The 22,389-nt window shown below is 59.2% G+C and overlaps 1 protein-coding gene across 1 annotated transcript in view; it reads left to right on the forward strand.

The window, feature by feature from the left end:
* Positions 1-6,478: 6,478 nt before the first annotated feature.
* Positions 6,479-22,389, forward strand: part of COL18A1 (collagen type XVIII alpha 1 chain) — a gene marked incomplete at its 5' end in the record, with an annotated part of 85,718 nt that continues 69,807 nt past the window's right edge. Inside the window, 2 exons of the mRNA XM_081067331.1 lie at positions 6,479-6,559; positions 6,659-6,732. Coding sequence (XP_080923457.1) covers positions 6,549-6,559; positions 6,659-6,732 — 85 coding nt within the window. The remainder of the gene's footprint in view (positions 6,560-6,658; positions 6,733-22,389) is intronic.

Consider the following 22,389-nt stretch of genomic DNA (forward strand, 5'->3'; position numbering starts at 1 on the left):
TGAGCCTGTCAAAACCACTCTTCATCCTTTTTGCTGTGCTTTTCATCTTTAGCGTTTCCGTTTCATTCTTTCCACTGCTTCTATCTCTTTTCAATGCAATACATTACTTTAAGCAAAAACAATGGAAAACAACGCAAGTCTCATTATGGTGGGACCACTCAGTATGCTATTTCCACACCATGGAACACATGTGCCATCATGTAAGGAAATGGGCATACACTGACATGGACAGAGTGACAACATATATTGTGTTAATAGAGCAAGTTTGAGAACCATATTATCTAACGTATGTTTTTAAAATTTCACAAAACAACTTTCTACCAATATCTATAAAATGCTTTTTATAAAAACCAGCAGAGGGATAACGGGTACTATGCTTGGCAGGAGGCTGACATGCGGAGGCAGGCTGGTCAAGTGGGAATTTAGCCTTATTACTAACATTTGGAATTTTCACAATGAGTTATAATCATGTCAGTTGTGTATCTTGAAAGGGCGCAGGATTAGGCTGGGGAAAGTGAATGGGGGAGGGGTGTACAAACCATGCAGCCCTGAAGGTCTCACAGGGGGCTCTAGTGCCACTCCTGAGAAGGGGCACTTTGACACGCCTGTGTCTCTGTAGTATGCCTGCCTGCCTCTCTCCTTCCCTCCCTTCCTTTTGTTCAGTGTGAACAAAGCAGGATGCTGTGTGTGGGGGCTGAATTCCAGCGGAGGGAAGTGGGAGGCCCATAAGCAAATAAATGAGCAAATGAACAAATAAAGGAACGAGCATGTTGGACAGCAGTGAGTGCCCTGCAGAAAAGTGAATGAGGTGGTGTGGTGGCGGGTGCTGGATCCTGCATGAGCCCAGTGGTCAAGCTGAGTTCTGAGTGAAGGTGCTCAGACAGTGAGGGACGCAGGGACCAGAGGGCCAAAGGCCACACACCTCATTGAAGGTGGTCAGGAACTGACTAGGTGTTATGCAGGGTGTCATGTGGGGTCTCAGCTCCCGCTCCCCACGTAAGAACGCAGGATATGGTGAGGCCAAAAAGGAACACCCACGGAGCCTCAGATAAGGGAATCATACCACTATAGTCTCACTGGTGGCTGGGTTGGAGACACAGGAAGCAGGAGCCACATGATCTGAAACCTGCCGTCCCTTTTCTCTGCCAACCAACTCCCCTTGCTAGCTGCAATCCCCCGTGCTAACTGCAATACGCACCTGCCAGCTCAGCCACCATCTTCTTGCTAGCCCCCATTTGCTGCTAGCGTAGCCACAGCAGTTATATTAGTGGCCAATGGCTCACTGGTTACAGCTGATGGCCAACTAGCCACAGCTGATGGCCATCCGGTCAGAGTTGGTGGCCATTTACTACCCAAGCCAGCACCTTTCCACGTGAGGCCGAGAGCCTGGAAACTGCACTCCTGGCTCTGTCCCCACACTAGGGTTGGAAATGTTTCAATACTGAGTGTGAACAGGTTGTGTGTGTGTGGGGGGAGGGGTTGGGAGGAATTGTCTCAGCTCACGGCTGGGGAACAGGCATGGAGTGAGGCCACACTCAGGTTAACTTGTCTGTGGAGGCTGTGACGTGGCTGCCTTTCAGGAAGGAAAGGGGCTGGCCTGGGCTGCTGTGCTGGAAGGTTGCCAGGCTGGCAGGAAGGAATCACCTGGACCTCTAGCTCCCGCCCACGTGTGTTGGCAACACCATGCAAAACACCAAAGCTGGTGTTTCCCTTGGTATGGATGTACCTCAGTGCGGTCTCCATGGGGACGAGGCCATCCTGAGAAACAGGACAGTCCAGGTTGCTCAGTGATGCACTTGAGAATCGGGGCCCCGCCCCTCCCCTGGATGACTCAGTGTGAGCCCGGGCATCTCCTTGCTGCAGTGACACGAGGCAATGGCATGCTCTGACATTTATAAAAATGTTTATTATGAACCTTTGAGAATGTGGAAAGAAAGGGAAAGAGACAAATCTCCCTGTCATCCCAGCCCCTCTCCCAGGCCCAGGGGTGTTCACTGCCTGCTGCCAGGCAAGCTTTTCCCCGTGAACATTTCGTAGGTTTCTCCATGGCAGTGTAAGATTCCATTGTATGGACATCTCATCATTCACTTTCCAAATTCTGCTAGACTAAACCTCCACAAACGCTGCCCTGCCCAGCACCCGGTATCCACCTCGGCTGGCTGGAGGCTGCTGCCCAGCCGAGCCACCACCACGGGCGAGGTCTTTTACTTGGCGGATATTTACCGATACCAGAGGCCGGCGTCACCCCAGGGGCCACGGTGCTGCCTGAGTGCCGAGAGCGCACGGCCGCGCGGGCAGCAGGCACCAAGGCCACTGAGCATGAACCGTCTCTCATGGTGAAAAGTGTGGTGGGGAGAACGAGGCAGGGCACTGGAGCCAAGTGATGGGAGTGTGAGAGGCGCGTGTGGGGTGACAGAGGCCAGAGGGTAGGGCCCAGTTGCGTCTCGTATGGACCGTGTGACCAGGGCCTGAGGACAGAAGTGTGTGACCTGGTGTGGAACCAGATGGGTACTCTGTTTTCCGCAGCCTGCTTTGCCCGCACATGCCCTCCTTTCCTGAAGAAAAGTGACTGGCAGCACATGGCAAGCTCCCTGGCACCTCCAGACACAGGGTCAAGGGATGGCCTGGGCAGAGGGCATATGTCCTGCCCTGTCCATGTCCCTAACCTTGCTCAGCTCTCCCTGCGGCCCTTTCCCTGTTGTCCTACCTCTGTCCCCTCATAAATCCACAGCCCCCACCCGGAGCCCACCCAACAGGAAAGACACCCAAGCACAAGCCCTGGACTTGAGGAAATCTACTGTCATTTGGAAATCCTTGTCAACTTAAAACAAAAGCCAATTTGAAAACAATGTCAAAAACAAGCCCAGGTTGGGCGTGAATGGCCCCGGAGCCTCTGGGGGGCGGGGGAAGGAGGGCCCTTCAGTGAAGCCTCGGGGGCAGCGCTGACCCACCACTGCTGGACCAGTGTCCATTTCATGAAGCAAAGCTGGGGACAGCACTTCTGTCATTTCTATCATTTCTCCCTCGTAAGGACATGTGAGACCCACAGCATTGGAGCAAACAGGAAATCAACACGAGGAACGATGAGAATGTGGCGGGAGCCAGCGCCCAGGCACTCCCACCCTCCACCACCCTCCACGCGCCCCACCGCACCCGAGGGTCAGCACGCGGGGACTAGGCCTCTCTGGGGCCTCTGCTCGGACCTCGCTCCCACCCCGGTGTCTCCACCTGTCTCCTCCACCCAGTTGAAGAGACCTCGCCTCACACCCCCTGTTGCCCGACCCCCCAGGCTGTGCTGGGATCCCAACCCCAGCACTGGGTATGCTGGGACTTCAGCGTCTTTGGGGTGAGTTGACCGTGTCCACCCCTCCTGAGGCAAGGAGGTCTTTGTGCACAAGGGCGGGCAAACACAAAGCACAGTGTCAGCGAGGGGGTCTGGGGTCTCTTTCCAAGGGCATGCCTATATTTTCTATTTTTCCTACAGTGATCACATGTTACTTGTGTGCTGTGGGGGAAGGATAAACTTCCCTCTACCCTCAAGATTCTTCCAGCTGGTCTAATAATTAAATCTACATGAGAGATTAACAGGAGATAACACCCAAATTTAACACATATATACGTATGGAAACTCCACATCTAGGACACGTTTAGGGGCAGATGGGAAATAAGGTGTCTGTGACATTGTGAGCTAAGGACGAGGTAAGGCGCCTGGGGCTTCAGAAGGGAGGAAGGTCACTGCAGGACCATAAGAGCAGATGTCCAGTCATTACTAGGTTGCCCTGCCCTGCAGGTAGGGCCAAAAAGTTATTTCTGGTGATAGGTCTTATTATGAGCAAGGCCCCACTTTAAATTCTTCTAGGTAGTTAAGGGGCAGAAGTTTCTCTTGAGCCCACGGAGTCTGGGTTGCTTTCAGCTCCAAATAATCTGCATACCACCCAGGTCCATCTTGGGGTCACTCATTCTGAGCCCCTACAGTAAATAAAGGAAAAAATAAAACTTGAATAAGGAAAAGGTGTGAATGCCATGGGAACTGTGAGAGCATCCAGCAATGACTTGATGGTAAAATACAAAGTGAAAAGAATGAGCCTGAAATTAATTTTTTTAGACCTGTGAGTTGAGAACTCAAGCGTTTCAGAGTAGAAAACCCTTTGTCCTTTGTGTTGTTGGCAGCACTTTTCATGACACAGCTGCCCGTGGAAGCTGGCCTTCCACCAAAGCCCACAAAGGTGTGCTCACCCTGCTCTGGGGCCTCCAACCAGGGAGGAGAGAGGCGAGAGGTGGTGACCGGAGGACAGTGGACAGCAGGGTACTGACCCCAGGTCCCTGCTGGTCCTGCTCCTGGAGCTGCAGACAGGCCTGGGGCCAGTGCGTCACATGTGGAGGCAAGTCCTCTGACTGCAGATTCAAGAGTGGGTGGGGTTGGGTGGAAGCAGGATGGGCCTGCGGACAGGTGAGATGGAAGTGACAGAAGGGCCCTGCACTTCAGATTGTTTCCTGGAGCAGGACTTTGGCCCAGGGACAGATGGATCCACAGACAGGCAGACAGACTGGAGCCGCAGGGAAGGGTGCGTCAGGCCCCAGGGCATGCTAACCACACGCGTGCCTGTGCACACACCACACAGTCACAGACCCACCACCCCCACTGCACAAGTGCCCCTGGGACACAGACATACACTCCACAAGGGTCCCCATCCAACACCTCCACCTACATAGGAAACAAGAGTAGATGCTAATCCTTTCTACTCTTATCATGTTCTGTTTCATTTTTTAAAAAATGTGGGTCACAACCCTCTAAGTGGATTTCTCTCCCTGCCCTGGACCACGAGTGCCCTTGTCAAATAAGCCAGAGGACTCCAGGTGCCAGGGCAGAGCTGACGGAGGCGTGGGGTGGGTGGACCAGCAGGGCCTGGGGTCCAGGGCAGCATTTGGCCTTTGAAGAGCATAGCAGCAGGGTGGTGGTGGGGAATGATGGACTGGGTGGGGGTCCTGGCAGGCCCCTCTGGGGCAGTGTGGGGAGCAGCTGGGCTGGGGGAGGCGCTGAAGGCAGCTGTCAGGTTGGTCCAGCCCTGGGAGGTGGTGGTGGAAGGGAACGTGGGTGAGGCTGCCTTCAGCGTGGAGGGCGTGTGTCTTGGGCCTGGTCAGGGACTAGTTCTCTAGGCTGGTTGGAGAGGGAGGTCAGGGGGCGTCCAGCAGGATGTAGGGGGGGGGGAGGGGGTTACAGTAGAGGCCTAGAGGGGCTGGGATGGCAGAAGTCTACCTGCAGACCCTGCTCAGGGCGCAGGCAGGGGACGCTGGCCAGGAAGGGCATGAGGAAAGCAGGACACTCGGTAGTAACCCAGAAGGTGCAGCACAGAGTCACTAAGCCCGGAGCGGGAGCGGGGAGTCACAGTGCCCGCCCAAGCTGAGGATAGGTTCCTGCAAACCCCGAGGTGACCAAGTCCATGGAAATGCGAGTTTGCTGTAAGAAGTCCGTCTGCGTGGGGAGACTATCAGGTGGACTTGAGGACAGGACCCCACGTACAGGACCCCATGTACAGCTGGCTGCCTGGAGGAAGGGGCTGAGAACTGGGCCAGGAGCACTGGTCTGAGGAAATGGAAGCAGAGTGGACTTAAGTGGGGGCGGAAAGCTGGGAAGGTTCTGGTGCGGGGCAGCTGGGCCTCCGGGAAGGAGAGGGGCCCACTGGGCAGTGCGTGCTGGCCTCAGAGTCCCTCCGGGAGCCCTCGTCTCTCTACAAGGTGGGGGCAGGGCGCCTCGGGGGCGCGGGCGCTCGTGGGGGCGGCCCTCGGAGGCTTAGGGGGCGCAGGGACCATCCTCCCGCAGGAGACGACGGTGGCCGCAGCCTGAGGAGCAGGGCCGAGGACCAGCGCCGTCCTGGGCTCGAGCCCGCGGAGGCGGCCAGGCTGGACGCGCCACCACCAAGCGGCTACCGCGCCCACGAGGCTGGGCCGGAGCCCAGCTTCCTCCCCCTCCATCCATTGTCCGCCGGCGATAAACGTCTTTGTTTAAATCGCCCGCCTTCCCGCTGCCCCCACCGGACTCAGGGCCTGAGAACGACTCCCCTGGGGGGTGCGGGGGGCACCTTCCCGAACAAACACCGGCTGGACACGATGCGTGTGCCCGGACCTTGCCCCGGACTTGGAGCGGGGACCCCACGTGCCACCTCGGGCAGCTACAGGAGCACGTCCTCCGGGGGCGGGCCACGTGAGCTGGGGACGGGGGTGGGGAGCGCCCCGGCTGCCGCTCTGGGGCGCTCGGACCTGGGCGAGCGGAGGGTCAGCGGGCTGCGAGTCCCTCCGCTGCGCACGGTTTGGCCCAGCGCTCCCCCCCCACCCCCACCCCCACCCCCCACCCCGCCCACTGTCCGGGTCCAGCCCCGCGCCCCGGCCCCGCTTCCTGGCCCCTCGCGCTCCGGCCCCGCGCCCCGCCCCGCCCCGCCCCGCGTCCCGCCCCCTGCCCGTCCGGGCGGCGGCCGGAGCGCGGGGGCCGAGCGGGCGCACCGCGGCGGAGGGCGCAGCATCCGCGGCGCAGACAGTCCGGCCGGCCGAGCATGGCGCCGAGGTGCGGGCCGCCCGGCCGCGGGGCGCGCGGGGGCCGCGGGGTCGACCGGGCGGGCGGGGGACGCCTGTGGCGCGCTAACCTGTCGCCTGTTGTCCGCAGGTGGCCGCGCCTCCTGGACGTGCTGGCGCCCCTTGTCCTGCTCCTTGGGGTCCGCGCTGCCTCGGCGGAGCCAGGTAATACCCGCGGGGCGCGGGAGCTCCCGCGCCAGGCCGCCCGCCCCGGCGCTTTGTGCGGGTGTCCGGCGGCGGGTCCGGCGGCCGCAGCCTGCGCCCCCTCAGCCGTCTCCGCTTGGGGCCCGAGAGGCGGCCCCAGCACTTCCCACGCACGCAGGTGGCCCGCGAGCGGACGGTGGAGGGGGCGAGGGTGGGGCCGGAGTCCCGTGTCCCGAGTGCCTCGCGCCGGCCATTCATTCTTTGGCTGCGGGGGTTCGCGCCCCCGCGCCCCGCAGGATTCGGGGAGTGTGCGGGGCTGCGGGGCTGCGGGCCGTGCGCGCCGTGAGTCCCACGCATGGTGACCAAACTTCGGCGACTCTGCGGGGAAGTTGGTGCGCTCGGTGGCCGAGCTGCCGGCTGAGGGCCGGCGAGGGGCGGGGGCTGTGGTCCTGGGGGGCTGTTCCCCGCGCAGAGGCTCGGGGACGCCTGCGTACCCTCCGCGCGCCCTCCCCGCCTGGGTCACCGTCACGGGCCTCGTCCCCCCCAGCTCCGCAGCGGCCGCCGTGAGGTGCGCCTCCGGGCCCCGGGGGTGACCGCGCAGCGGGCCGGCAGGTCTCCGGGGAAGGCCGCGCGTCGCGGAGCAGAGCCACGTAGCGCCCAGCCTGTGGAGGCAGAGCTGCCCGGGTCCCCAGGGCCGGCCTTTGTGCGCCGCCGGGCGCCAGGCCTCTGTCCCCGCGGTCGCCGCGGTGTCGGGTTGCGCGCGCTCCCTTTTGATGCGGCCGCCCGCGGGCGCAGCCCGGAGAACAATGCGCGGAGGTCCGTGGAGTGGCCGCGCCCCTGCCCTTCCCGCGGGCGCCGAGCTGTGCGAGGGAGCCCTCCTGCTGCCACCGGCTTCGGGGACCCGGTTCCTGACCACGCAGCCGCCGGGCTTCTTCCAGTCACGCGCAACAGGGTCCGGGAGGAGGCCGCTTGGGGGGGGGCATGCCAGGCTGGGGGGGGGCGCCTCAAATGGTCGGTGTTTCATCCCCGGTGGAACTAGGATGCCGTGCGTGCGGCGCAGTGACATTCGTCAGCCGTCTCCTCGAGGTTCCCGCGAAAGCAGGGGGCGGGCACTGTGGTCAGCACGGCAGCGCCACACCTGCTGGCCACAGCTGGCCAGGGAGGAGGGACCCACCACAGGGAGGTCACTCCGGGGAGACAGAAGTGCTCATTTGTTTCATTGTTTCCAATCGGTTTAGTCACAAGGTTAAACAGCAGTTCAGAACTTTGTAAAAGTAACTACGTCATAAACATCTGCTGAAAGCACCTGTCCTTGGGGTGGCAGGTAATTCCTCATTCATTTGTGTGACCGCCAAGGGGGACTTAGGGAACCTGCTTGTCCTTTCACGGTTCTGTGGGCCCCTGGGTTCCTAATGACGTGGTTGCCAATTTGTTACCGTGTTAAAGGTCCGGCTGCTCGCAGCACGAAAGCCAAAACTCCAGAGGCGAGGTTGGTGGAAAGAAAAGCAAGTTTATTCAAAATGCCAGCGTTCTGGGAGGACGGCGGCTGCTGACCGAAGGCCCCCCCCTCCAGCATTCTGGGACGATGGTGGACCGGCCCCAGGGCCACTTGGAGCCACTAATCATGGCTTGAGGGGCCGTCCCCTCAGCTCAGCAAGGACAAGGACACCCACAGGCCCAGGCTGCTTGAGCAGGAACTTGTAAGCCTGAGCCATTTTATAATTAAGAGCAAAATGAGTAACGACACCGTGGAGTCCAGTCCCCAGATGAGGGAACATTGCAATCAAGGAGAGGAAACAAGGGCTTTTAGCAGAGAAAGTAAAATGTCATGTCAGTCAGTTTTGGTGAGATGTAGGGTGTTGGCATTAATGGGTGGGGGTGACTTTTATCTCTGTTCCATCACTGGGGCTGCCCTGGGGGGGGGGTTGCTGCAGAAGGAAGGAAGGCCCCTTCCCAGGTGCCTAATGGATGAGGCTCTTTCTTTCTGTACCTGAACGTTAAAGCAGGAAGCAGGTTCCGTGGGGGCAGTGTGCTGCCCCCCCCCCCGTCCCCACCCTCTCCTGATAGGGAGGACACAGGTTCCACTCTCTACCGGGACAAGTCTCCTGGAAATGGGATAATTCCCACCTGTGGGTGTTACCAGAGAGGAACTAATGTGTGTGAAATCCTGACTTAGCAGTGGCTTAATTTGTTCCTGGAAACCCTTAAAAATCACCCTTGGGAAGCAAATCATTGAGGCCCACTTTGCTGATTTGCACATTTTTTCTAACCAAAAATGATGCATTTTTCCATGTCTCCGTCTGTGCTGCACTTGACCTAAATAAATAAATAAATAGTCTTGCTGTTTCATGCAAGGATGGATTGCTGTGGTCCTGATGCTCGGAGCGGCGTTTTGCACAACCCCGTAACCGTAACGGTAACCCTAACCGGCGCCCAGTGGGTGGGCCCTGTGGCTCAGCAGTGCTGGAGTGCTGTCAGCCCTGGGAGGCGTTTGTCTATAGAGACCTCAGAGTCTGGGGAAGGACAGTGTCCACTGGTCTCCACAGTGTCCTGTCTCCTGCCTTCCACGTGTGACCTCTACACCAGGCTCTGTCAGCTCCCCCACCGTAGGTCCTCTGTCTCTGGGCCACCCACGGTCAAGCACGGGTCCCTGCCCCCACCCCCCTTTCCTTGGTGGGGGCGTGGTTGCCAGGATTGGGCTTGAACAAGACACAGCCTAGGCCCTGTGGGCCCTGTCGGTGCTGTCACCCTGGGCTGATGGACCTCAGCTGATGGGAAAGTGGTCTGATCTTGTCCCCTCTGGTCTGTTCCCAGTGAAGCTGTTGCCAGGGCTTACCCACCTTACCCACCGGGGAGTCTTCAGGGTTCAGCTGTAGGACCTCTAAGACAGTTTTGAATTTCAGCAAAACCTGTTTTTCAGGGTACTTCTGTTTCCCTTTAAAAAAAGGAGAGGGGGAAGTCCTGGGTAGGGGAACCTTGAAGGAGCGAAACTGACTCCAGACAGAGTGTGAGAGATGGAAGAGCTTCCTCCACCTTAAAAAGCACACGTATGCACACGCACACGTCAGTGCATGCACAGGTGCGCTACACACATGCACACACACATGCACACACATCGGTGTACACATGCACACACGTGCACATGAACACACTCACACACATACATGCACACGTGCACAAGCACACGTACGCACACATACATGCACACGTGTGCACATGCACCCACATCCATGTGCACATGTGTTTGTGCACATACACACCTGCATGCACACAGACTTGCTCTCTGCACCAAAGTGCCTGGTTCTCTCTTCACCCAGGTTGTTGAAAAAGCTTGGTTCTCTGGGCCCCTGGGAGAGCTGATGGACCCTGTGTGGGTGTCAGCCCCTCCCTCTCTGGGTGGGCAGTGGCACTAGGTCGCAGGGACTGACTGGAGGTGGAACTGGCAGGGAACACCACAGCCCATGTGCAGCCCAGAGGCAGGAGTCCCCATGATGCCCCACTGCTCAGCTGTCCATCCAGGGTCCGGGGTGACCCAGCTGCTTTCCAGGAAGGTGCGGTCCACCCAGCCCTATAGGGGACCCTGTCAGGCTGTCCACGCTGCTGAGGTTAGTGCCTGGGGTTGGAGCATGTGTCGGAGACACTTGTCCACTCTGACACTTTGCTAGTGAGGCCCAGGGCTCCCCAGATCCTCGCAGTGGGGCAAAACCGAGTCCTCTGATTCAACATCCAGGGAGCCTCCTCCTGCTGGGCCTGAGGCCTGCTGGGGAGGGCCAGCCTGCTGAGGAGGTGGCCTGTGGGCTGGGTGGACCTCCCAGCAGCCCCACCAGCCTCAGGGATCAGATGAGGGACAGATGAGGACCTGTCCACAGGTCCTCCCCCACAGGCCCACCTGCAGCCCTGGTGGGGGCGGACCACCCAGGTGCCTTCAAGGGAAGCCTGGTCACAGATGTCACATTCCTCTGCCCAGAGGCTCTGGGTTAGCTGGTGTCTGTAAGGGAAGCATATGATGCCCCAAGGCGGAGCCGGTGGCCCCTCCCCGAGAACACAGCTGGCTAAGCACAGCTGTCAGCCTGGGAGAACGTGGACATCACAGGACCTGACCAGGACCTGAGACGTGAAACTCCTTGAGACTTGATACAGATGGGGGGGGGAGTAAACTATTCAGAAAATTAAAATATATGTTTGGTGTGCTTATAAGAGTCTTAGAGCTGGCACATTTCGATGGTCATCCAGAAACACGATGAGAACAGATGGGGGTGCCCCCGTGTGCTCTGGGGCCTCCAAAGCTGCACACCTCGCCAGGTCACATGGCTTCTCTGGACCCCACGCCTGCCATCCTTGATGGTTTAGGGTGGGGGCCTAGCCCTCTGCCAGGCCCCACTGGGCCCCTGCGCCCCTTCCCTGCCCGCCTGCCAGTCCTGGAAGGAGCCGGCACTAGGGGTGGTTGGCACAGGCCTGGGTCCTCCCGGGGCAGCAGAGACCTGGGCCAGCTGTGCCTGACCTCCGTGGCTGATCCCTCCCCAAGCTGGGCAGGAATAGCTCCTCCTTGGGGGCGCTGGATGCAGCAGTGGTCATTTTGCAAAGCCACACAATGTATATGAGGTACATTGTACTTTACACCCCCCCCCCCACTGTATCTTTCCATCATACAGTGTATCTGGACCACACAATGTATCTCCACGCACCAGGTAGTCTATCTCAGGGAGGCCGGAAGCCTCAGGGAGGCAGAGGGGGTCCTGTTCTGTTCCTTGGCACTGCCCAGTGGGAGCCGGGGGTGGGGTAGTGATGCCAGTTGGCTGGTGGCATAATGCTTGAGGTTGGTGGGTCTTGGCCACTGCAGAATGGCTGTCAGGAGCATTGATTGTGGATGTGCTGAGTCAGATTCAGCTTGGAGGCTGCAGGGCAGTGTCTGCTCCGTGTCTGCCAGGGTGTGTCCTGCCTGCCCGGCTCCTGCTGCAGGGGCTGCAGCTCGGCCCTCCTGATGGCCTCAGCAAGAGCCCCAGAAGGGAGAACCTGTGTGCAGGCCTCTTCCTTGTTCTGGAATCCTGTGCCGGCAGACGGGGTCACTCCCAGGCTGACTGGTGACGAGGCAGTATGGGGCAGGGGCACCTCACACTGGGCCCTGGTGGAGTGACTGGTCAGGCTCTGGCCACCCCCAGTTCATGGCAGACCAGGAGGCCCTGCGCTGAGCACGAACCACAGCTGCGTCCAGTGGCCCAGGCCCTCGCCGTGGGTCAGCACTGACCTTTACGGGGTTTTTCCTGGGGAAGGATATCAGACCAGAGCCCAAGGCTCAGGGACGGTGGGGTGGGGACGGTGATGAGCGAGCCTGGCAGGGCCTGGGTCTGTACTGCACACACCACGTGCCACTGCTGGGTCCACTAACTGGTTGTGGAGGAGCCTGGACTGCAAATCTGCAGACATCACACACTGTTTATTCTTTTATTTAGTCTGAAATACTCGTTTTTACATTTTACACTCTACCTTGAGTAGGTTCAGAATTAGCCACAGTTAGGCGTCCTCCGTTTTGAAGCCAAGATTAGAAATCTGTGTGATAGTACCAGGCTTTGGCAGCCGGGTCTCCTCCGTCTGCAGAGAACCTGCTAGCCTGGGCTGCTCTCCGTGAACGAGAGGCGCCCTGCTATTTTGGGGTGACTGGAGCTGGTGCGAAGTGAGTGTGGGGAGGGTGCGTCTCAGCCACGGTTAACCACATCTTGAGGCCTGCCGTCCAGAGTGTGAAGGGGTCGGGAAGAGTGGCCGGTTCAGCTGTTTGGGAGCCAGAAGCCGGGCTACCTCTGTAGGGGCCTGAATCCAGGTGCCCAGGGCCGCCAAGGTGAACGGGGAGCTTTACTCCATGGGAACATTTAGACACCAGGGGACTGCATGTTGGAAGAAATCACATGATTCAGTGCCGGGGGCAGAGTGGTCCCACCAGGGACTGCAGGGGACCTGGGAGGAGAGTCGGGGACGACCCAGGACCCCTGGGGGGCCGGTCAGCTGGCAGAGACCCAGCCCACCCAATGGGCTGGTGCATGGTGGGCTTGGGGGTGGAAGGAGATCACCTGAGATGGCCCTGCCTTCCTCTGAGGTCACTTGTCCTGTTGACCCCATGGAGCTAGTGTCTGATGTCTTCCAAGCTAGGCCTGAAGAGGCCGGGGTTCGGGGCTGGCGTGACTGGACAACTTCGGAAGGCCTTGCTTTCACCCCTGGCTGGTCTCTGCCACGTCCCTTGGGCGAGTCCAGCCACCCGACCTCTTTGTTCACCTGGCCATTGACTTCCTGTCGCCTGTGTGCACGACTGAGCCCCTTCTGTGTGCAGGCACCCTGACTGCCCCCAAAGACAGGGAAGTGACTGGCAGTCTCCCCTGGGGCCCGTGGTGAGTGAAGGATGATACGGGGGCAGACCGTTCCCCCAGCGGGCGGGAGAGCACATGCACTGCGGGGTCTGGCTTCCACTGAGCACCTCGCGTTCTCACGCTTTCCGCCTTGGCACCCCTCGGCCAGCGTTGGGCTGAGTGTGGGGGCTGTGGCTGGGGACCTCCGCGGGCATCTGTCCAGTTGGACAGCGTTAATTTACAGCAGCTTTCCAGCCCAGGTCTCTGGCTGGGCACTATCACTGAAACTCTTGCTAGTTTGACAAATGGAAAAACCCACTTCAGTGTCGTGTCTTGTGAGTTCTTAATCACTGGTGAGGGGTCTAAAGCGTTAACTGGCCACTGAGTTTGTGCGGGACCTGCCATCCACTCTAGGTGCGCTGTCTTTCCTCATGGATTTGTTGCTTTTGGGGTCAGCCCTGCAGTGGCAGATTTGGGGTATTTTTCTCATTTGTGGTCAGTCAGCCTTTAATTGGAGATGTTTCTTGAAGCATGGAGTAGTTTTTTCTCTAGTTTTCATGGCCTGTTCCGGTAGAAGTGAGACATAGGTGGCAGCACGGCTCGGGGACCACTGCCGAGCTCATCGCAGTGCTTGGGTGATGGGGGCAGTGAGGATTCTGTGAGTGAAGTCGGGTGAGGCTGGTCTGTGCCTGGGGGGGCCGGGGGGTGCGGTGCACGTCGGCTGTGGCCCTCTGCCTTGACGAGTGTGGAGCTGGAGCTGGTCCTTGCGGAAACGACGATGGAGTCGCTGAATCGTGGACTGTCACAGCCGGAAGGCGCCCGGTGTTCACTCTGTGTTCATGGATGGGACGTGTCTGTCATCACATGCCCAGGCGCCAGGCGTTCACTCCAGCAGTGCCCCTGACTTGGGCAGGCTCCCCACCCTGCCTCTGACCTGTGAAACGGGGAGGACGACGGTGGTTCCACAGTGAGCAGTGGGAGACTGACTAGCACATCCATGCAGGGCCCCCATTGCGTGTCAGCTTCCTGGGCTGTGTCCTGATCATTCCTCCTGGCTCTGGGGACACCACGGTGGGGAAGGCTCTGACCCAGCTGTAGGGCCTGGTGTGCACCGCGAGCCACAAGTGTGTCCGTGTGACCAGCAGGTGGCCGTGGGCCTTGCCTACTGAGACACTCATGTCTTAGATGGAGCGGCCCACTTGCTCCCACCACCCGAGTCGTCCAAGAGTCTGGGCCATGCCCACCACACGCTGCAGGGACCCAGGGAGCACACTCCTGCCTCTGCGCGTGGGATCTCGTTCCCAGGCTGCTGTGTTTTTAAGAAATCTCCCACTGAGATGCCGCGAGGCTGTCAGGAGACGCCTGAGACGGCGGGCCTCGTGTTCTCTGTGAACGGCGGGGCGTCTGGCAAACTGGCCTGCGCCTGGTTGGAGGCCCCGTCTGCTTTGTAAATCTGGATGCAGCCTGATGTGCTGCCCCCACAGAGCTCGGAGGCACAGCTTCCTTTCTGTCACCTGTCACATCAGCCTTCCGACCAGAAGAAAGGTGCCATCAGTCCCCATCTGTGCTCCCTGTGGGGTCCCCTCCAGCTGGCCAAACGGCTGCCTCCACCCCAGGGCCCCCAGGCACCACCTCTACGCCCAACTTAGACACCTTCCTCCCCTCGTGTGCAGCCTGAGGGTTTCAAAAAGGCAGGTCCCCTAGGCTGTCCCCTAGGATGGGATGGAAGAAGCTCCTCCTGTTCCAGGCAGGCAGGTGCCGGTGTCCTGTGCAGCCAGCCCGTCGCTGGAGCTGGGAGAGGCTTTTTCTAAAGAATTATTCCAGCTAAACAGCCTTCCATCACCCCCAGCTTGTGTGCACCTGGCCGGCGCTGAGCCATTGCTCGCCCCTCCCCGTCCCTGGGGGAGAAGGCACTTTCTGAGCCCAGATGCATGTCCAGGGCCCCAGGCCCTCCTGCCCCCCCTTCAATGATCTGGCTGTCACTTTGCTCCCTTCTCTGGGTCTCCAGGCTGACCCTCACCAAGTTACAGTGGCACTGGGAGTGACCCACCTTCATCCAGGGTCACCAGTGCCCTCGGGCAGCCAGAATCTTCCTGTCTTCTGGCAAAAATGAGCCTCCAGCCCTAGAGAACCTGGGGCCCAGCCAGTGCTCTGTCTCAGTACCAGGTGTCATTTATAAGTTTACATTGTGACAATACTTAGGATTGCCACGAAAGGTTTGGAAACCAGAAAGGGAAAAGCACCCATCCTAACACAACCTTTTCTGTCGCTGTGGGAAAAATCTAGACATCTTAGACAGCCCCAGGCCATCGCTTGGGGCTCCTGACCCCAGCCATGCCTGTGGACACCCCCTCTCTGGATGCCAAAGCATGAGGGCCCCGACAGCAGCCGTGTGACAACAGCCCCACCCGCCAGTGAGAGGGCCCATGACGAGCAGGTGTTCTGGACATCCAGCATCTCCACATTTAGGATGAAGACAAAGACCCCGTTCGTACTTCCAGTTCCATGGCACACGTGGGCGGCTGAATGACAGCCTCCGCAGACCGTGTCCTAACCCACAGAGCCTGTGAGCACTGCTCACGTTGTAGGAAGGGCTATGCAGCTGTGAGTGAGGCCGTGAGCTGGGGAGGTGGTCCTGGATTATCTAGTTGTGCCCTACCTGTCATCCAGGGTCCATAAGGGACAGGGCAGGAGGGTCAGAGTCAGGGAAAGGAGGTGCAGTGATGGAGGCGGAGCTGGCGGAGAGATTGGAAGACGGACCCCCACTGGCTTTGAGGCTGCAGGAGGTGGCCACGAGCTAAGGCTGCAGGTGGCTTCCAGAGGCTGGGTCCTCCCCTGGAACCTCTGGAAGGAAGGTAGTCCTGCCGACGTCTGGCTCCAGAATCATCGGTGGGAGAACTAACGTGTGGGGTTTTAAGCCACTAGCAGTGGACAGCATATCATTAGGTCATTTCAAGGGGTAGAATGATAGTACGCAAAGCCTGTCATTGGTCAAGTGTGGCTTCAGTTTGGTGTGAACCCCTGATATGTCCCAAGGCCTTGGGACACCCCCCCGCCTGTGCAGGACCCCCGGAATGCCCTTCTGACCGCTGAGACTGGAAGGTCAGCTCCTCCATCCTGCACACGAGCACCCCAGGCTGTGGGCAGAGAGAAGTGACAGGTGAGGGCCCAGCCTCGGAACCTTTCAGGGCGCAGTGGAACCTCCTGTTCCCAGGCCCCGGGATGACCTCAGGAACAGCTGACCGAAGGGCTGTCTGGGGCCACAGTGACCTTGGAGGAATGGGAGGCTTAAACCAGGGAGGGAGGTGGGTGGACAGAGAGCAGATAAGGGGATCGGGTCAATGACAATGGACAGTGAGAGAAGCCTGGATGGCCTCCCTGCCCGTGCAGTGCCGCCTGTTACTCAGGCCCCACTGGGGGGCTGTCCTGGGCCCCACAGCCTTCACATGGTGGCGGGCGTGTGTCATCCTCCACAAGGTCAGACAGTGACCCGCTCTGTTGTACTTTTGGAGAGTGAGGCAAATGGTACAAAGCAGGCTCCCAGAACGCCCATTCTGCCCAGGGCGCCGCCCTGTAGGAGTTTGTATGAGAGCCTGAGCAGGTGTGTGGAGCGCTCGGTGACTGCCACGCGGTCAAGCGTATGGGGGCTCTCGATTGTCCACATGCTGCGATGGGCCTCCAGTTATCTGGGATGGCGCATGGGACCTGGGGACCAGACGGGGCTTACTTAGGAAAATAGCCAAGGTGGCCACATGCCTGAGACTGGGCTCTTGAGAATTTTAAGTTACATCTTTCATTTTCTCCATAGATTGGACAGTTTTCATCTATCTTCGTTGCAGGGGCCTTTTCTGGGAGTTCACGCATTTAGCAAAAGCAGTGGACATCCAGGCTGGGCGCGTGGCCAAGAGCTGCCTGTCCCCGGCCTGGCTTTGTGTCCTGAGGGCAGCAAGGAGAGACCGCAGTGCAGGGGCTGCTGGGACAGGGGGGCTGCCCCGCCGCTTTGTGGGCACAGTTAGCTCTCATTCCCACCCCTCACTGGGAAGCGGATAGGCCTCCCTGGGCCCTTCCAGGGGTCAGCAGCAGCCAGGGCTGGCCCAGTCCTGGCCAGAGAGCTGGAGCTGTGGGCAACCTCCGTGTCCTCTGTGAAACAGGCCTTCGGACCTAAAGGGACCTTGGGGGAGGGGAGGGTCATTTTTTTCTCAAATTTGGAAATCCAGGCCCTGATGACTGTGGGTACAGCCCTCCCTCTGTGGGGCCTCCTCCAGACCCACGCTTGCCCTTCCCCCCAATGATCTCTTGCCTCAGTTTCTCCATTTTGCCCCCCTTGTCTGGGGTGCCCAGGGAGCCTCTCCTCTGGTAGCGAGTCAGATGGACGGAAGATTTAGGGAGCATCGCGGTTGACCTTTGCCCCCTCTCTTTAGCAGAAACAGTTCTACTTCCTCATGGCGCTTTCCCCCAAGGGCGTCGCTGAGCGACTCCGTGGTGGTCAGAGCTCAGGACTCACACTTCCTAACAGCTGACCCTGGACCTCTGAGGGAACGCCAGCTTCTCTACCTGGGCTCAGTCTGTCCGGAAGCCCCGAGCGCAGAGATGGCGGGGCCGCAGGAGACCCTCCTCACTGCTTTTCTTCTGACGCAGAACTGTCGTCCTCATGTGGATACAGGGCTGCCTGTGTCGCAGCTGCGGTACCTGTTGCTAGGCTTGCTGCTGGCCGAGCCTGGGCTCCGCCTTCTTTTCCTGTGGTGGTTATTGTGGTCTGGGGGGGCCTGACCATGCCTGTTCCTGTGCCAGGGCCTCGGGGTCACCTGGGTCCCCCTCAGCTGCTGGAGCCATCGCTCGTGGGCTCATCCCTCCTATCTGCCATCTCCTGGGCCACGTGTGTCCTCGCACTGTGCCAAGGTCCATAGAGCTAGGTCCTGACAGGCGCTTGGCCCGGCCGCCCTCCCCTCCCATAAGAGTCCCCTTGTAGAAACCATCATCTGTGTCCACTTTCTTTTCTAAAAAAGTAAATTAAGTGTTTCAGTGTCATCTGTGCAGCAATTGAGAGACCTGGCACATGAAGCACCGTAAGACCGGGCACTCAGGGACCTCATGTCCAGTTCTTTACTGGCCACAGACCTGACCACTGGCCTCAAACACCTATAAATCAGGTGGCCGGTTAGGGCCTCCTCAGCTCTGTCATCGCTGTGGGCAGCTGGACAGATGACTGTTAGGATCCAAACGCTTGTTTGGAGGGTCCTGCACGTCCCTGGGTCCTTGTGCTTTGAGGCCTGGGCGCTGGCCTCCTGATGGGACTGGTCTCTACTCTCCCCGCAGAGCCCGTCCTAGAGAATGCGCTTCTGGGAAACATTTGCACAATCCAGGTGTCATGGGGTTTTTAAAAATTTCCTTAAAAACGTTTTTCTTTATTGTGGAAAAGTATCTATAACATAAGATTTGCCAACTGACCCATTTTTAAGTGTCCATTCTTCAGCGGCCCTAAGCACCTTCATATGGTTGTGCCGTCGTCACCACCATCATTTCCAGAACTTGAAGTAGAACATTTAACGTGAGAAGGTGACTCAGAAAGTTTGTCTCTCAGTCCTGAGTCCCTCGTGCGCGCCAGCTCAGCGTGTGGGTGTCAGGCAGCCCTTCTGGGGACGGTGGGCCAGACCCTCAGAGCGAGCCTTTGCTGGGCTCCAACCTGAGGGAAGGTTTCATGATTTTTAAAATGATTTCCCTTTGTAAAATTATGCAAGTCAAATAGGAATGCGCACTTACTATTTGAACCCCAAACAATACAGGACACAGGATACACGGTGACACGCTCCCTCCCTGAGGTCACCCTGCCAACCCTGCTCACAGCTTCACTTTTCAAATATGGTAATTTAAATTGTTAAATGAGACAGTGGCCGGGGCTGGGGGGGGCAGTGGGAGGGGCTAGGCCCACGTGATTCTGAGTCAAAATGGGAAGTTGTTTAGATGCTTTTAAGGGCATAAAGAAGAACGAAAGACCAGCTTCTGGAGAAAACTGCAATTGGACACATGGCACGATCCCAGGCCACGCCACGAGCTGACAACAGGCTCTTAGGTGCTCAGGGCTCCCCATAAGCCCCCAGGGTCCACGTGAGCCCCACAGCAGCCCCTGGCGTCAGGTGGCGATGGCGGGAGCCGCTGGTGGCCCCTGTCAGATGTGTCCAGCCTGCGGGGACCGTGGACAACACAGAGTTAATGGGGCGCCTCCACGGGTGCCAGTATCTGTGAGTTCTTTCATCGCTAATTGACGACGTGAGGTCCCCTGGGATGAAAGCCCTTTTGTGCCCAGCCTGGGCTCGGCTGGCAGCCCTGGGCTCCGCTCGCACGGCACCCCAGGAGCAGGTAATGGATGGCCCTCGCTGCAGGAATGTCCCCACGAGGCACTGCAAACAACTTCCTCCTTTATTCGTGCTATCAGCTCATGATGCTGGATGATTTGGGTCCAATTATATCTGGAGAAAGAGGGGAAAGGTCGCGCTGTCTAGACTCTAACCCAGCACGATTGCGATTCTTCCTTGGCCGGTATCCTGGCAACAGGACTCTGGCTGGTGGGGACCGGCATTCCCAAGGCCCTGCGAGTCCTCCTGCTCTCAGGAGCCTTCTGGGGCCAGCAATGGGGCATGGGCAGGGAAGACTGCACAGAGAAGGCCGGCTGGCCACCAAGAGACAGCGGTGAGAAGGAGCCAGAGCTGCTGGGACCCTGGGGCTGGGGCGATGCCACGCGGTGGTGGAGAGACTCGGGGAGGCTCGGCCTTAGCTGGGAGCTGTATGCGCCCCCAGCCCCATGCCATGGGTCCTGCCTTTCACCGGGATGGGCACTGTAGCTGAAGCCCCTCTCTGCTCCTCACCCACGTGCCCCCAAAGCTGAAAACTGGCCCCTCCCTCCAGAGGCTCCAGAGTGCTCCCTAGAGGAATCTGCACTGGGTCCCACTGTGTTACGTTGGTTGGTACCTGTGCGTATCCTGCTCCGTACCTCTGGGCTCCTGGAGGACAGACGGACAGACAGATGGGCTCTGGGCAACACTAGACTGTGCCCGGGAAACATTTGCTGTCCCTGCTGAGATTTTAAATTTAAATCCTGTGCCAAGTGCTTAACCCCCTGCAAACACCCTGTGCCAAAGATTCGGGGCCTGTGCATGTGATTCCAGGAGGGAGCAGCGGGACGTGGGGGCCAGCTGTAAAGTGACATTCACAGTGGCTGTAGTGCTTAGAAGGGGCGGGAAGGGGGCCCCAGCAAGTGGGAGCTGGTCAATAACAAGTGCTCCCCGCTTCTCACTAGCAGGGCTCAGCTCCTGGCGGTCCACAGGCCCCTCCTCTGACTCTTGGGGACATCAGTCCATGACTTGTCCCGGCTCCGTCACGAGGTCTCCGGTGCAGTCCGGGGCAGGCGGGAGGTGGGGGCGCTGGATGTAGCTGAGGGCATGGGCACCCCCGTCCTCAGGGCACAGCTGCGCCTGCCTCTGCCCTGATCCTTAAGGGTGGGCACCGCTGGGCGTGGGCAAATCTGAAAGTCGCTCAGTACGAGAAGCTGGGCTCTCCACCTGCTTGTCCTGCTGTTCGTTTGACTGGAAAACCTCGTCTTCCAGGTTCTGGAAGGTCTGGCTCGCATGGGCTGTGGGGGTCAGCAGGGGAATGAGGCTCAGGTCATTTCAAGGTCGGTCCTAAACGGTGGTGTCTTCCTTGTACAGAGACCTCTCCTGCCAGCTCCCAGGAATTAGGCAGCCAGACAGGTGGATGGCAGAGCTGGAGGGCACCCAGGCCCGAGGACCGGCTTTACAGGAGACAGCAAGTGCACCCCATAAGTGTATTCTGGAGGGCCCTTGGGGTAAGTGCGCCTTCAGGATCTCCAGGCACTTGAACCTATTACCTGTGCAGGGGCACGTTTTGCTGAACCCCCGACATTCAAGTTCAAGTCCAAAGACTGGCCTGGACGCCTGCCTCCGCTGGGATGAGTGTGGTCATTTGACTTTCTTCAGGACAGTGGGTCAGCACCCTTCTCTGAGTCCTTGTCTCCATAGGGTGAGCCCAGGTCAGTACCTTCTCCCCGCCCTGCCGTGGGGCCCTGCGCGAGTCACCCAGGTTAACGCTGAGCGAGTGAGCCCAGGCTTGGCCAAACATTAACACACCAGTTATCCAGAGCGTCTCCCCCTTTTTTTGGAAGGATGACTTCATTTTCACCCTGATGATTGTCTGGTCCTGATGGTGACCCTGCACTGGCTCCAAGCTTGTGGGGTGGAGACGTCACCGGTCAGTTTGCGGCTGTCTCTGCAGCGTCGTCCCTGTGGGCAGTGGCTGGGTACAGCCAGCTCCCCTGCACTGGTAACCCCTGTCCGGCATTTTGATTTGGAATCTAAGGCGGAACATCTGCTTCCACAGGACTGGCCGGCTGGCAGACTCGGCCTGGGGAAGCTGGGCAGCCACTGCCAGGCCTGGTGGGACAGTCCCGAGGGAGTTGGGTGCTGGCACCATGGGGGCGGGAGAGGGTCTCAGGTTGGAGGACCCAGCAGGCAGCCTCCCTGCTGGGCGCCGGATCTGACACCCCTGCTAAGGAACACTTACTTGCACAGCAAATGAAAGTTTACTGTTTCCTGAGCGCCTTCTGTATGGACTGCAGTGTGAGCACGCCTGGTGCCGTCGGAGGACAGGGCTCAGACTGGGAGGTCAGAGGGACGGTCTGGGTACTCGGAGTGCTTGGGGTGGTGACCACATAGGCAGCCTGCTGCTGGCCTGCAGGCCCCTGCAGAGAATGTCACCTCGAGTGACTGAGTGGCCTCTGTGACTCGAGCTGCTCTGGGCAGGAGAACTCAGGAAGATGATGGTGACGGAGGGGGTCCGTCTCCAAGGCTAGCCTCCAAAACCTAGTTTGAGGTGTGGGCCGTGCCCCTGAATTCAGAGCATGGGGGCACTGGGCCACATTCTGTGGTTTTCGCCCTGCAGTTTGGAAGGAAGGCGCCGACCTCCACGCACAGCTCCTGAGAAGCCCCTCCCTCTGGGTGACTTTTGGTCCTAAAGGTTTGCTAGGGCTACTACTCCTGGGCCCTGGTTCTCCCCGTGGGTCTGCAAACGGAGGCTCAAGGCCATCTGTCCATCCCCTCTTCCTGCCTCATGACCATCCGCTGATTGCCTTGGGCAGCACAGTGCAGCCATCCCCTGGAGAGTCACAGCCATGGCCCCACCCTAGGGCCCCCTGGAAATCGCTGTGTCACAGTGGGGCCTCGGGGAGGAGAGGGCGGGTGCCAGCCCAGGCTCGGCACACTGTCCAGTTCACGGCTGTCCCTGAGGGCCATGGAGCAGGGCCCACAACCCCTGGTAGCAGCCTGGGCTGGGC

This window comes from Rhinolophus hipposideros, assembly GCF_964194185.1.
Source record: "Rhinolophus hipposideros genome assembly, chromosome: 2".
NCBI classification, from domain to species: Eukaryota; Metazoa; Chordata; class Mammalia; order Chiroptera; family Rhinolophidae; genus Rhinolophus; species Rhinolophus hipposideros.